We start from the raw sequence: 15,710 nt of genomic DNA, 5'->3' as shown, positions 1-15,710 counted from the left end.
AAAATTAAAACCACAGTGACCCTCCAACCCAGAGAGAACTATCGTTAAATGGTTTAATTTAATGAGTCTGAAGGTGGTTGCCTGCTCAGAAGTCCATCCTGAAAGTATGTCTTTATGTGTGTAACTGAGTCACTTTGCTGTGCAGCAGAGATTGGCACAGCGTTGTAAATCAACTATACTTCAATTAGAAAAATAGCATTAACAAAAAAGTCAATCTTGGTTAGATCTGTGTTGGGGCTGGCAATCCTCAGTCTTCTGTGTTAAATCCCATTGAATACAGCCAATGTCAGTTGAGTGCAGGCTTTGTGGCAAATGGATATACTGTAAGGATAAATCAGAAGATGCCAGACTGCCAACCAGGAGAATCCAATCTAGAGTTCAAATCGGCCCAATAATTAATTTATTAGCAGCCACCTAAGTGTTCATGCCGCCTGAATTCTCAGATTTGTGCTGTTACAAATCAGGCAACAGACCCAAAGGAAATGGGACACAGAGGGGAGCTGTTTTGTTTCCTGATAGTTACGAAGTCAGACGCCATACAAAGGAGGGAAAAAACCTCACAAGATCCCGGGAAGGCAAGTACTCTTCCCACTAATTGAGGGAGAGTATGTGGGAAGCCTAAAGTTGAGACAGGTGAAGTATCTCGTTGGTGAGGGGTATCTCTGCCTCACAGGCTTGTGTGTAACCACCACGCTCTTTCAATTGCCAGGGTGATTTTACTGGGAAAACCACACAGACTTGGTATAAAGTAAATCAAGTAGTACAGAACTATAAACAGTAGTAACTACAGTGTTTCAAGCACTTTTTTTTTTTTTTTTTTTTTTTTGCGGTACGCGGGCCTCTCACTGTTGTGGCCTCTCCCGTTGCGGAGCACAGGCTCCGTACGCGCAGGCTCAGCGGCCGTGGCTCACAGGCCCAGCCGCTTCGCGGCACGTGGGATCTTCCCAGATGGGGGCACGAACCTGTGTCCCCTGCATCGGCAGGCGGACTCTCAACCACTGTGCCACCAGGGAAGCCCAAGCACTTTTTATTTTTAATTACAATTCTGATACGTGAATGTATGTCTGTTGCAAAAATACAGTCAGGGGTCTACTGAGTGAAAGTGAAAGTTGCCTTCCTGTGTCTCTTCCCATCTCACTGTCCTCTCCTCAGGAAACGTTGTTAAGCTTTATATGTTGTATATAGTTTAGAAGGTGAGGAATTTTAAAATTATAACTACAGAGACTGCTATTATTATGTGTTAAGAACTCAGTGCCCACTAAAAGCATAAAGGGAGTTAGAGGTAGCATCCGTCCTCAGCTTGGATGGAGAGAGGGTTAGGGAAATGCTGAAGCCAAGACCCCGTGACACTGTGGGGACAACAGGACAATCTCAGGAGCCACGGATTGGGCACTGTCCCTGGGGAATGCTACGCCCAGTGACTAAGTTACTGGCACAGCCTCCTTTCATGGGTGTTTTCCTCTCATAGGTCCTTGGGTTTGCATCTCAGAACCTACTTAAAACTGCAGAATTCCTACTTGGATTTTCTATCCTGCCTTGGATTCTATTCAGCACTATTAAAAATGAAGACTCTCCTTCAAATGCCCTTTTTCCCTTTTGGCAAATTCCTGTAAGCCTCGCCTTCGCACTTTCCACATTGCTTGGCTGACACTTGCCTCTGGCCAATTACAGTGTGTGGTCCTTTCTGGCTGTCCCCTGCTATGTTGAACCTGCATCAGATCCTTTCCTCTCTACTCTCTGGTGTCTTGGACCTTTCTAAACTCTTCTTCTAAAAGAGGACTGTGAAGAAACCAGTGCCTTGAGAGTTGAGTCGGTGAGGTGGGCTCTACCATCTCCCCGAAGAAGCCAGGCTATGAATGGTGGGGTGCGGCTCAGAGAGAATTCATTCAGCATTTATTGGGGACAAGGGAGATTCCACAAAATTTGGATCATTCTATAAATACTTACTGAACTTGCTTATTTCCATTTCATAATATATCATCGATACTATCCATGTCGTTATGTACAGAGCTGCCTACTTATCGTTAACAGTATTATACTTTTCTCCTTACCATACCTTGTGGTAGGGAGAGTAATGCCTCCCCCCATCCCCACAAAAAAGATGTTCATAGCCTAATTCCTGGAACCTGTGAATATTGTACCTTATATGGCATAAAGGGCTTTGCAGGTGTGATTAAGGTTAGGGGCCTTGAGATGGGGAGATTATCAGAGATGATTGGGGTCAGCCCAGTGTAACCACATAGGACTTAACAGCAGAGAACTTTGGGACTTCCCTGGTGGTCCAGTGGTTAGGACTCTGAGCTTCCACTGCAGGGGGCACCAGTTTGACTCATGGTTGGGGAACTAGGATCCTGCGTGCCTCACTGAGTGGCAAAAAAAAAAAAAAAAAAAAAAAAGCTGAGAACTTTCCTGACTGTGGTCGGAGGAAGATGTGACTACAGAAGTACGATCAGAGAGATGCAGCATGCTGGTTTTGCAGAGGAAGAAGGGACCATGAGTCAAGGAATGTAGGCAACTTCTAGAAGGTGGGAAAGGTAAGGACATGGAATCTCCCATAGTGTGCAGAAAGGAAAGCAGCCCTGCCTTAACTTTAAGCCCAGGAGACTTGTGTTGGACTTCTGACTTACAGAACTGTAGGATGATAAATTGTGTTGTTTTAATCCATCAGGTTTGTGGTATTTATAACAGCAGCAAGAAAAAAAGAAACAAACCCCATTTTTACTGCTCCAGAATCATACAGTTTTAGGCCTTGGTTGCCAGGAGCCTAGCTCAGTGTAAATATTTTCCTTTTCAATGTTGTCTTTACCAGTCGGTTAACCAGATCTGGCCACACAGCTCATTTTGGGTACTCTCGTGTGAGGGAGGGCTATCATCAGCTCAGCAGCTGAGGGGGAAGGAGTTCTGCTGTAGCCTGGCTTGGTCAGGAGCCTTGGTCCTCCCCCTCCTACCACTGCCCCGACTGAGCTGGGTCAGCCCCAGTGATGTGGGCCCAGCTGGCCCTGACATTTCTGGACTATTTCTCCGACACCACACACACAGTGGGCCAAACTACTCCTGCTGTACCTGCTGTTGCCAGTGCTGAGCAGGGAAGGAGAGTAAGAAGAGGAGCCCTCTAGTCGCCAGGACAAAAGTACCCCAAAGCTTTGGCTTCTTTCTTCTTAGCCTGGCCCCAGCTATCCACCAGGCCTCAGTGTTCACAGTAATCATTCAGGTTCTACAAACCTTTACTGTCACCTTGCTAGGTGCTGGGCACTGGGCTGGTCTGGGAAAAACTCTTTCTTCAAAGAATTCATGGACTCTGGTTTATATACCTTTAATAGACTATGATTCCAGGAAAGCAACCTGTTCCACATGGAGGGGTCAAAGAGCCTGTGAAAGACTTTGGAGCCAAGAAAAAGAATGTGGACTTAACCTTTAGACCATGACGCTGGTGCCAGTGGAACTGGGGGTTTGTTTTTTTTTTTTTTCCTTGTGGTTTTCTTTTGAGTGTTTTTTGTTTGATATTTTAAAAAACTTTTCCACTTAGCTTAATTTTTTCCAATTATAAAATTAATATCCATTGTGAAAAGTTCACACAATATAGGTAAGAATAAAGATAAAAATTTAAATCACCTGTTAATCCTCCATCCAAAAATATCCACTGCTAATGAATTGATGTTTGTTCCCAGACTTTGTCTATTCATATACAGATAAAAGCATGGATATATATGTTTGGAAAGATGTAATCATTCTGCCCATATTTCTTTGCAACAGCTTTTTTATTTAATGATGTGTCATGGACAATATATCTCTTTCTATAATAAAAGATGTACATAGTTTTTTCATACGTTCATAGCCTTTCATTATATGAATATTCCATATTTTTATCCAATCCTGTATTGGGGATGTTTCCAGTTTTTTCTGTTATAACTCATCCTGCACACTATGAAACTGCCCTCTGGTCCATGAACTATTCAGTGGTCATGGTAGTGGTGTCAGCCATTCAGGTTTTATGCTAATCCATCTATTTGAAAGTAAGCAGAAAAGTAGAACTTACTCCAATCTATTTAACATTTTATAAGGGGGGCTGAAATGCAATAAACTGTCACAGTAGAGATTATTAATAGTCTTATAACCATGACAAAAGAGCTCTAACTTGCATTTTTAATGTAGAGAATTAGCTTCACTTTTAATTTTATTCAGAAGTTCTGTAAAGCCTGTGTGCTTCAGCTGAACACAGGATGTGGGCACAGAACCCAGAATCGCCGAGGGGCTAGATGAGGCACAGATGAGTCTCAGGTTTTGCTACCAGCAGTCCTGAGGTGCTTGTTTTTGTTGTTGTTTCCTTTTCTTTTTAGTCCTGAGCTTCTGAACCAGTTTTCCATTTACAGCAGCCAAGAAGATATGGGATTATCTGTGTAACTCATGCAAAAGTGTTTTTAACTTGAACATCTGGCGTCTACATTCTGAGTGTAGTACCCATGCGTGGGTAGCCAACTCAAGCTCACGGGACCCGGTGAAGGGCAAGCATCACCAGGTGAACCTTAGGGGTCCACAAGCACCCTGCCCTGAAGCACTGAGAACTTGGCTGCTCAGTAATTGCCTCAAGATCCACCCAGGGATTTCCTATCCAATTTAATGGAGCAAAGCTTAGGGATTGAAGAGAACAGAACCTCACAAAATTCCTATTAAGGGTGTAGAAAACAGGGACCCTCTTTTTAAATATCTGCTCCCCAATAGTGACCCTAATAAACTGTACTCACAACCATGGATGGTTAAAAATGCACTTTAATTCTCTTGCCCTTTCAAGGGTTTTCTTTCTCATGAGTTTGTGTTCTGACATTTCTACCAGGATGCAGTGGTTGGGGATGCTGGCCCTTTAACAGGGGAGCAGGGGAGGGGCTGGGAATCTATTTTTTTTTAAGAGGATGTATTTTGTTTTTTTTAATTTTATTTGTTTCTTGGCTACGATGGGTCTTGTTGCTGCGCGCGGGCTTTTATCTAGTTGCTGCGTGGCAATGTGCAAGCTTCTCATAGCGGTGGCTTCTTTTGTTGCAGAGCACGGGCTCTAGGCAGGCAGGCTTCAGTATTGCGGCGCATGGGCTCAGTAGTTGTGTCTCGTGGGCTCTAGGGCGCGTGGGCTTCAGTAGTTGTGGCACACAGGCTTCATTGCTCCACAGCATGTGGGAATCTTCCTGGACCAGGGATCGAACCTGTGGCCCCTGCGTTGGCAGGCGGATTCTTAACCAGTGGGCCATCAGGGAAGCCCTGATTTGCATTTTCCTAATGACTCATGTGTTGAACATGTTTTCAAGTGCTTATTGGCCATTTATATATGACTTTGGAGAAATGTCTACTTAAATCCTTTGTTTACTTTGTAATTGAGTTATTTGTTTTTATTGTTGAGTTCTAAGAGTTCTTTATATATTCTAGACCTTTCTGAGGTATATGATTTGTAAGTATTTTCTCCTCTTCTATGGGTTGTCTTTTCACCTTCTCGATGGTGTCCTATGAAACTCAAAAGTTTTTAAAAGTCAGTTTTTACCTTTTTCGGGTCACTTGTGCTTTTGGTGTCATGTCTAAGAAACCATTGCCTAATCTGAGATCATGGAGTTTTTTTTACAAGAGTTTTATAGTTTTAGCTCTCACATTTAGGCCTTTGATGGATTTTGATTATTTTTTGTGTATGGTATGACTAACAGACCCAACGTCATTCTTTTGCATGTGGATATTCCATTTTTCCAGCACCATTTGTTGAAAAACTTACCTTTATATACTACAGAATATCACTGTAGAACATTTGAGTAATAGAGGAAAAAAGGAAATTTGTCACTTATAAATCTATTACTCAAAGTGATCTTGTTTGCTATTAGGATTATTTCCTTATAGTTTTTTCTTAAATATTAATGTTAACAATCAGGTGTTATCTAGTTAATCTTATCAATTTTATAGGTAAGTAGTGTTATTATTTCCATTTTACAGATGAGGGAACACAGAGAGATTGGGAATTCTAATTCAGATGTACTTGGGCAGTAAGTGGTAGTGCCAGGATTTGAACCCAGGCAGTGTGACTGCAGAGCCTCTGCACTTATACAATGTGCAGGTGTGTGTGAGTTAAATTATTATTTTGTGGTATTACAGCATTGTTCTAGCCTTAGTCTCCCCCTACATACAAATGAGTGAATATGTATGATTTAATTGATAACAACAATAATAACAAAACACATACTCTTGTTCCCACCATCCAGGCAAGAACTCAGGTATCTCCAATATCTTTAAATGTGTGCCCCTCCTGTTGCATGTGTGTGCCCATCCCCATTCTATTCCCTTACCTTGCCAGCCTCAGAGTTAACTACCATTCTGAAACTTTCTACCATTCCCTGTTTTTCTTGATCTGACTTACTCCATATAAATATATACCCAAATAATGCTATTTAGTTTTGGCTACTGTTGAGTTTTGTATAAAATGGAATCACTGTATATAATTTGGGGGGACTTGTTGGGTTTTTCTTCACTCAACATTTTTTGTGATTCATCCATGTTAATTTTTATAACAACAATTCATTCAGTTTCACCCCTGCATAGCATTCCATTGTCTGAATGTATCTTTATCCAACTTTAGATTGTTTCCATTGTTTGCCGTTAAACAATGTTGCAGTAAAGTTTTTCTTTTAACAGATCTTTATTGGAGTATAATTACTTCACAATACTGTGTTAGTTTCCGTTGTACAACAAAGCAAATCAGCCATATGCATACACATTTTATACATCTATTGCAGCCCGTGTGCAAGAGTTTCTCTATGTTAGTAGTAGAATTGCTGGGTCACAGGGCATGTGCATCTTTAATTTTACTACATAATACTCTAGTTTTCCAAAGTTGTTTTATCAGTTTATGCTCTCAACAGCAATGTAATAAGTTCTCATTGGGGTATGTCTTTGCCAACACTTAGCATATCCAGATTTTTAAAACTTTTGCCTATCTGATGGTATGATGGGTTTTAATTTGCATTAATGTTAAACAACATATATATATGGTGTGGAGCTTTTTGTAAAATGACTGTTCAAGTCTTTTGCCTGTTTTTCTCTTGGGGTGTTGCCTTTTTCTTAGTGGTTTGTAGTGTTTGATATACTCTAGATACCAATCTTTGTTGTAGGTATGGTGAATATATTCAGATCTGTGGCTTGACTTTTTACTTTTTTTGTGGGGTCTCTAATTTTAATGTAGTTCTAAATTTTAATGAGATTAATCAATCAGTCTTTTGCTATATGCATGTAATTTGTGACTTCTATGTTGAGGTCATAAAAATGGTTTTATATTTTTTTCCTATGTTTAAAATTTTTGAATCTTGCATCTAAATCCTTTTCCGATGCAACTTACATTTGTTCATAGTGTGAGGTAGGGACCTATTTTCCCCCCCACATATTGAGAACCATTTGTCTCAGCACTTTTTTTTTTTTTTTCCAGAAGTCCTTCCTTTTACCATTGATCTGAAATGTCTTGTATGTCAGGTTTCCATAGATGCATGAGTTTGTTTCTGGTCTCTTTTCTATTCCATTGGTCTTTGTCCATCCCTGGGCCAATTCCATTCTGTTTTAATTATAAATCTCTCACTTTATTATTCTTCAGGTGTGTCTTTGTCTTTCTTCCTCCATTAACCCTCTTCCATATTTTAGGAACAGTTTGTCAAGTTTCATGAAAAGCTATTAAAATTTTGTTAATAATTACATTAAGTCTATATATCAAGTTGGGTAGAAGTGATATCTTTAGGATATTTAATCTTCCTATCCATAAACATTCTCTCCCCATTTTTTTAAGTCTTCATTAATTTCCTCCAATAACACAATTCCTACAATTTTTCCATTAAGAGCTTCCATTAACATCTTTTGTTAGCTTTATATTGGTGTATGCATTTATATTTAAACACTGTATATATTTAAATTTGTGTGTATTTAAATTTAAATACTATTACTTGAACATATATAGCATATATATTTATATATACTTAAGTACTACGTATATTGCTATTATAAATTAAATATTTTTAATTTACATTTTGTTACCAGTATAAATGCATTTAACTTTTATGTTGATTTTTCTGTCCAGCAAATTTGTTAAATTCTCTTATTAATCCTAATAATTCATCTTTTATACCTTATTGACATTTCTATATAATCTATATATAACATCAAAATAATATAATTTTGTTTCTTCTCTTCAAATCCTTATTCATTTTACTTTTTTTCCTTAATTTGCTGCTGGGACCTCTAGTATAATATCACTCAGAAGTAGCATTGGGCCTCCTTATCTTATCTCTGATTTTACCTGTAAAATACCGATATCTCTCTATTAATGTGTGTATGTGTCTGTTTATGTGTGTTAAGAAAACCTTATAAGTCTAAGTAAATTAGCCTGTTTTTCCTCCAGCTATGAGTTTTTTATCATAAACTCACTGAGTATTGAAATTTAATTGAACACTTATTCTGAATCTTTGAAATAAGCATATAAATCATCTCCTTTAATCTGTTACTGTAATAAACCACATTAATCAATTTTATGATTTTTAATGTGAAATATAACATTCCTTTAAAATGTACAGCATATATGTACATTTATCAAAAAATTACAAAGCAAAACCTCTTGTAACCACCATCCATGTCAAGAAATAAAACATTACTAGCACTCCATAAACTCCTGTGCCCTCTACTAGTTAGATATTAAATATTCAGTTTATGTGCTTATTTACGTTGATTTATTTTTACACAGAACTGATACATTTCCTTTGCTCTTCCTTTCTGCTCACATTTTAGGCCTTCTCTCTGCCTGAAGTGCATCATTTAGAATCTCCTTTAGTGAGGATCTAAAGGGTACTGAAATCTGACTTTTTATCTAAGGATGTTTACTTTGCTGTAATTTTTTAAAAGATATTTTTGTTGTGTATGGAATTCTAGGTAGGCAGTTGTTTTACTACATTCATGATTACTTTCTGCTATGTTCTGGATCCCACTGACATTGAGAAGTCAGCTGTTGTTCCTTTGAGAAGCTGAACACAATGTTTTACCATTGTTTTAATTAGTGAAACAAACAAAATAGGCACAACCAAGTCTCTCTCTAACAGATATAAGAGGTAAATATGAATTTTATATGGCAAAATGTTTTATCCACTATAACAAATTTCCATAATTCTGAAAATTATCTTTCAAAATTTTTCCAAAATTCTAAGAAAAATTACAAATTGGAGGTTTACTCTAAACATACATACTATCTTATTATCCAGTTTTGTATGCAGAAGAGACTGAAGAGTTCAGATTTGACCAAGATGTTGATGTTAAACCTGAAATTCTGTCTTCCCCACCTCTAGGCTGCCAGAGCCCCCACTATAGCTACCTGCCAAGACAGGTCAAACATGGAGACGTAGCACCCTAGGTAGAATTATAAGAAGATGATATTTGTGGTAACATCAATACAACTTCTGATTTATATGCATAAAGCATAAAAACATATCAGCATTAAAAAGCAAGACAACAATAACTAAATCACTTTGCTATACAGCAGAAGTTCACAACATTATAAATCAACTATACTTCAATAAAATAAATTTAAAAAAAGAAAAGAAAAAAGAAAATAAAAAGCAAGACAACAGAATCTGGAATTAGTCCAATCCAAATGAGGCATCTTCAAACCTGAAAAAAAGAAAAAAAGGAATATTAGAAAATACATTTATTTTATTTGGATTACAGATAGCACCACTAAACTTATCTAACTTGTGCTGTATAAATCACTGTTGGTAAAAGTAGTAGGTGCAGGTGACTTTCCAGATCCATTAAAAGAGCATATCCTACTAGTTTATCCCACTGGTTCCCCCACAACCTTAGAGGAAAGAATGCTGGTACTATAGTTCAGATCCTGGCTCTACCATTTAGTAACTGTGTGACTCTGGGCAGGTCACCCAAACTCTCTCATGCTCTCGAAAATTACCTTCCCTGTCCTACAGTGTAACAGGAAATTTGAATAGGTTTTCAGTGCCAAGATACCCCGTGGAGTAAAATTTCCCAGAAAAGCTGGATTATCTGCCTCTGGCCTCCAACTGAAGATGCAGAGAAGTCCAATTACTCCCTGTTTCATGCTCCTACAGATACTTGCAAGATACGTCTGTTATAGTAGCTTTACCTTAGGTTACAACAATCTGTTTCCATTTCTTTCTTCTATTGGACTGGGAGCTTTTAGAGGCAACCACAGTGCCCACACACTTAGGAATGGTGCGTCTACAGAACTATGTCACTCTTCCCTTCTGGCTAAATAACAAAGCAACTGCCATGCAAAGGAAGGGACGGTTCACTTTTGAAGGCCCAGAGATGCCCAAGGCAGAAACGGCAGAAGAAAGAGCAAACCCTTGCAGGTGCTGTGGGTAACCGCTGCCTCTGTCCTGTCACAGCACACCTGCAGCTCTTCTGTCCTCCCTTTAGAGGGTCAGTGATGCTGGCAGAGCCACACCCAGGGTCACATGCCTTCCTCATGCCACCCCACAGAAGAAGGGAATGTGACCCCATGGGGTTCTTCTCTGCCTGCTAAATTGCTACCCTGATGAATGTCCTCCAGACAGTGAGGGTTATCATATTAGAGCTGTCTATAACAGTCCCCAGGATAGTGACATTATTATTATTGTTATTATTTATTATTATTATTATTTTTTGCGGTACACGGGCCTCTCAGTGTTGTGGCCTCTCCCGTTGCGGAGCACAGGCTCCAGACGCACAGGCTCAGCGGCCACGGCTCACGGGCCTAGTCGCTCCACGGCATGTGGGATCTTCCCGGACGGGGGCACAAACCCTTGTCCCCTGCATCGGTAGGCGGACTCCCAACCACTGCGCCACCAGGGAAGCCCTGGGATAGAGACATTAAAAAAAAGATTTTCTGGGGCTTCCCTAGTGCCGCAGTGGTTAAGAATCCGCCTGCCAATGCAGGGGACACGGGTTCAAGCCCTGGTCCGGGAAGATCCCACATGCTGCGCAGCAACTAAACCCATGCACCACAACTGCTGAGCCTGTGCTCTAGAGCCCACAAGCCACAACTACTGAGCCCACATGCCACAACTACTGAAGCCCGTGCGCCTAGGCCCGTGCTCCGCAACAAGAGAAGCCACCACAATAAGAAGCCAGCCCACCACAACAAAGAGTAGCCCCCACTCGCTGCAACTAGAGAAAGCCCGTGCGCAGCAACAAACACCCAAAACAGCCAAAAATAAATAAATAACTTGATAAAAGAAAGATTTTCTTAAGATTAGAAACCCACCTCCATGATGCTGGTTAGTGGTCTCGATCTACAGAAAAGAAAATGGAGAAAGAAAAAGAGAAACAGTTAAGTTTCACTTTTGAAATACTATGTACTAACAAATGTCTAAAACTGTTATAAATAAAGCTGGCAGAAGAGCCCACTGTCCGTCACCGTGAGTGCCTTGTTAAGAAATACCCAGCAGGTACCCACCTTGCCTACTAGCCTTAGATCCCAAGCCAGCCAGAGAACTGCAGGAGTCTAGGATTGGAGGGCACCACCACAGCAGGGCTTACAGACAAGACCGGTGCCTTCCTGAGACTCTCCTTGGTCCTGAGTATCCCTGAGGCTATCAGGAAGGCCCAAGGAAGCCAGTAGGGAAGAACCATTGGGAGTGCCTGTGCACTTGTGGAAGTGCTGCTACTGCTCCCTGCTCTCACTACAGGGAAACCACTGTCTCAGTGACCACGCTGTGCAGAGATCTCTCAGCAGGTGCCACTAATCAGAGCTTTAATAACATTCCCTGATAATCCCAGTATGCAGATGTTTTTATATCAAGGCAGCTTTATGCTGTGGCTATGTTCAGATACAACTGTCAGCAGCTAAGGAAGGAACTTGAAAACTTACCCCACTTAACTGTCTTGGGCTCTGTGAGAGTAACGTGTTTCACGCGGCAGCAATACTCATCCACTCCGTTGGGAGTGAACTCAGCGTGGACCAGAAGGTAGAAAGACCAGTCCTTGCTGAAAGACAGGTCTGATTGCTCCACTTTCATCTTCTTCCCATTCTTCAGCAAATCAATCTCAATCTGGGGTGGATGGAACCCAGACACATAGCAGTTCAGGTAATTTGGTTTTCCATTCTCTGCGGGGTGTCGTGAGTAAACCTGAACCTTCGGAGGACCTGAGGAGCAGCAGGGGAAGACAGATGAAATTGCAGAGTATTTCAATTGGGGCTACCTTGGTCTAAAGCTAGATCAGGCCCCAAGTGTTTATATTTGATCCCCCTTTTCTCCCAATTCCATTTCCCCTCATGCCAAATGAGCTTCCATTTTTCCAAAAGGCAGCCTCCATTTTCTGGGATAAACCATGACTTAATATCTTTCCCACATAATTCCCCTACACATGCCTTTCAGGCTTTTTCTAGCAGATTTCTCCTAACATCTTCTTCTGTCAGTGGAGATTGTGCTGTATCTTTAATAATCTCTCTGTGGAGAATCTCAAGAACTTTTCATGGCTCCTCCGCACCCACAGAATTCCTTATCATTCAAGAGTCTACATGATTTGGCTGTAATCTACTTATCAAGTTTCGTTTCTCACTTCACACTCCCTCCATATTAGCCACATCAAAAATTCCCGTTATTGTACACTGTTTCAACCCAGTCAGTTTTTTTCCCCTATGTTTACTCCTTTTTGTTTTGCCTCCTGCCTAGATCCAGACCGATCAGACTTCTCAATATGTGCCTAGTACAGTGCCTAGCACACAGCAATTGCTCTGTAAGTGGCAGGTGTAATTATTGTTACCTCCTTGCTCAGGTTCCTAACAGAGTCAACCCAAAGTATATTTCTACAAAACACAACCTCTTCATCGTTTCCAGAGTTTATATGACAAATCTCTATCTGAATGTATATCTGATTTCATGAGCTAGAAAACAAAGAAACAAAACTGAAACACCTACAGGAGCTGGCAAATACCTTAAATGAAGTAGTTGGGCTGGGTAAGAACAACACGGAAGGGTGAGGACTATGGCAAATGGGAGAGAACATACTCTCCATTAGGACCAGGTGGAGTAATGCATGTGACAGTGGAATTTCTATTTTTAATTAGCATGCTCAAGTGATTGCCATAATCTGCCAGGTTGGGAATATTGCATAATGCTACAGAATAGTGGCTTCCAAAATGGGATGCATGTCTAGACCCTCCATGGGGATGTGTAAAAAAAATATTATAAACTCTATTTCTATATTTTTCTTCCAAAGTGAAGTGTTACTGCTACTGAATATATAGACTGATATAAATATATGTATATAACCACTTAAATACAAATACACTCAGGGTACAAGATTATAAAGTTCAGCTCATCCTCCATGTCCGGTGGTAGAGAGAAGGTGGAGTACCACATCACTCTGACCAGATGTATCTGTCTAGAAATGTCCCATCATCAAAGAAAAGGTCCCTAGGCCCACCAAGAGCTAGACTGGACATACCATGAAGCCCTGATATTTTTTCATAGTTCAAAGTGAAGATAATTCAGAAACCTCTTTGCATTTGAGCTTCTAATAATTAGAACATGTAGGTGCTAGAGTAGTGAGAGCACAGGTTCATCCCACCTGGAATTCTCTCTTTGAGGGAGCTAGGCAGTTTGTGGGGTTTTTTTTTGAATATCACAATAGTGGCTTCTAAGAGGAGGAGGTGTATCAGAAGGCCTGGGTTTGAATCTGTCCTCAACCACTTACTGGCTCAGGTTTTTGGGGAGAGTTATTTGAGTTTCTGTAGTTTAAGTGAAAAATTATCTACACCCAGAGTGAAGTAAAACCCACATAGGGGAAAGAGCAGAAAACAGATCCCCCAGAGGGAATCACAATTACATGTTTCTTGTATACGTTCCAGAAATGGCCTTGTATATCTTGCAGGCATGTATTACTTAGGAAATTTTCAAATGCAGAGAGTTTTTAATGTCGGCTTGCTATTTTTCTACAGCTATATGCCACCACAAATATCAATAATAGTGATAATACACACGTTATGCTTCTTTTCTAAATAAATTTTAAACTAACTTCCTTTTTCTCATGAACAACAACAAACAAACACACACACACACACAAAACCCGCTTCACAGAGCCTTTTGTGAGAGAGAAAAATCTGAGGATCTGGTATATTGCAGGGTCTTTAGGACGTACTCAGTCAGTATCCATGGTGTTCCTGACAGACAGCTTCGGTAAGCATGTTAATTACTCTGATCCCTAGTTTTACAACCTTTCTGAATGATAAACCTTCCCTTACTCAAAACTGAAAGTAGAGACTCAGTTCATCTCGGAAAGAACCAGGCAAGGAGCCAAAGGAGGAACCCTCTGTGAAGAAAGGCAACAGGGGCCCATGTCCCCCCAGCTTGCTCCCGAGACTCTCATCCCAGAAGGCTGTGAAAAACGCACGGATTACAGGCAAAGGGCTCACGACTCGCCAAATACTCTGGTCAGGCTCTACTGTCTGCCATTAATACCCTGCGTGATTAAGTTACTTCAGCTCTTCGAGCCTCCCTTTCCTCATCTATGACAAGCTGATGATAAAGCCATCCAGTTTACATCGTAGACGCATTTCACAATTAAATGACATACAGCACATAGCGCAAGTCAGTGAGCCGCCAACGGGTAGCTCTATGATTATTATTAAGAGCGACAGGTAGCGGGAACAAGAGAATGAACGACGTGAAGCGGTATGTAAACACCTCAGGACATTCCACAAGAGTCGCGTGCAACTTCCTCGCCGTGGTTTGGTCGTCGCGTATTTGGGGAAAGTGCAGAGCGGCGGCTGAACCTGGCGGGCGCCTGGAGGAAGCTCGAGGCCCTCGGGCTCCCAGCGGACGGATACACCCTGGCGGCGACTCCCCCAAAGCCCACGCGTGGTCTCCACCCATTCGCTGCCCCAAACCCAGCCCTTTGGGACCCGCCAGCCCGCCCTCTGTTCCCGCTGCGCGGGGGGAGCCAAAGGCCCCGCGGAAGAGAACCCCTCCCCCACCTCGGTCGCTCTGTCCCAACCCACCCGGTGCCGGCGTGCCAGAGGTCCCCTCCCCCCATACCGGAGATTTGAAGCCGGCGTCCTGGGCTCGCACCCCCTCCCCACTCCCCACCCCCCACCCCCCACCGCCTCCACAGCCCGAGAGAAAGCCGCGTACTACTCCACCGAGCCGGCAAGGAAAACTTGGGAGCGGGACCGGGGCGTACGCGGTTAGTGCCTAGTGGCTGCGAGCGGGACAGGGACGGGCTGGTGGAAGAGGGAAAAGGAGGAGGGGACACTCACGCGGGACGGCGTTCAGGCCAGACAGCGAGAGCAGCCCAAGCAGGACCAAGGTCACGAAGGGAGCCATCGCTTACAGGAGCAGCCCGGGTGGCGAAGTGACGGCCCGGTCCCGCGCCCGCACTTATAGTCCACGCCAGGCCACCAATCAGAACCCTGCCCGCCGGGCCGTCACCGGTCTCCTAGCGAGCGAGGCCCGGGCAGGTTAGAAAGAGGGACTTGCCGGTTTTCAGTTTCATTTTCTGACATGTCTCGTGATGCTTAGGAAGGCAGGGTTGAACCGGGTGGATTCGCTGTCTGTACATCGGCGCCCTCTTATCAGGGGTGCGCGCCCAAGCTTGGGGCGCGGGCCGCCCCCCTGAGAACTTCAGTGTGGAGGAAGCTTCGCTTTTCGGAACAGCACCAGAAACGCTAAGGCACTTGCTCCCCAAGCATACCCCAGCGAGTT

The 15,710-nt window shown here is 42.2% G+C and overlaps 1 protein-coding gene across 1 annotated transcript; it reads right to left on the bottom strand.

The window, feature by feature from the left end:
- Positions 1 to 8,525: 8,525 nt before the first annotated feature.
- Positions 8,526 to 15,374, bottom strand: LOC132488507 (beta-2-microglobulin-like). Its single transcript, XM_060096767.1, has 4 exons — positions 15,266 to 15,374; positions 11,876 to 12,151; positions 11,270 to 11,297; positions 8,526 to 9,660 (listed from the first exon to the last, which is right to left on the bottom strand). Exons 1-3 carry the CDS (start codon positions 15,330 to 15,332, stop codon positions 11,284 to 11,286), a joined length of 357 nt encoding a protein of 118 aa, XP_059952750.1. The 5' UTR covers positions 15,333 to 15,374; the 3' UTR covers positions 8,526 to 9,660; positions 11,270 to 11,283.
- Positions 15,375 to 15,710: the final 336 nt, after the last annotated feature.

Source organism: Mesoplodon densirostris, chromosome 4 (genome assembly GCF_025265405.1).
Source record: "Mesoplodon densirostris isolate mMesDen1 chromosome 4, mMesDen1 primary haplotype, whole genome shotgun sequence".
In the NCBI taxonomy this organism is placed as follows: domain Eukaryota; kingdom Metazoa; phylum Chordata; class Mammalia; order Artiodactyla; family Ziphiidae; genus Mesoplodon; species Mesoplodon densirostris.
This window is presented reverse-complemented; position numbering and strand designations above follow the sequence as displayed.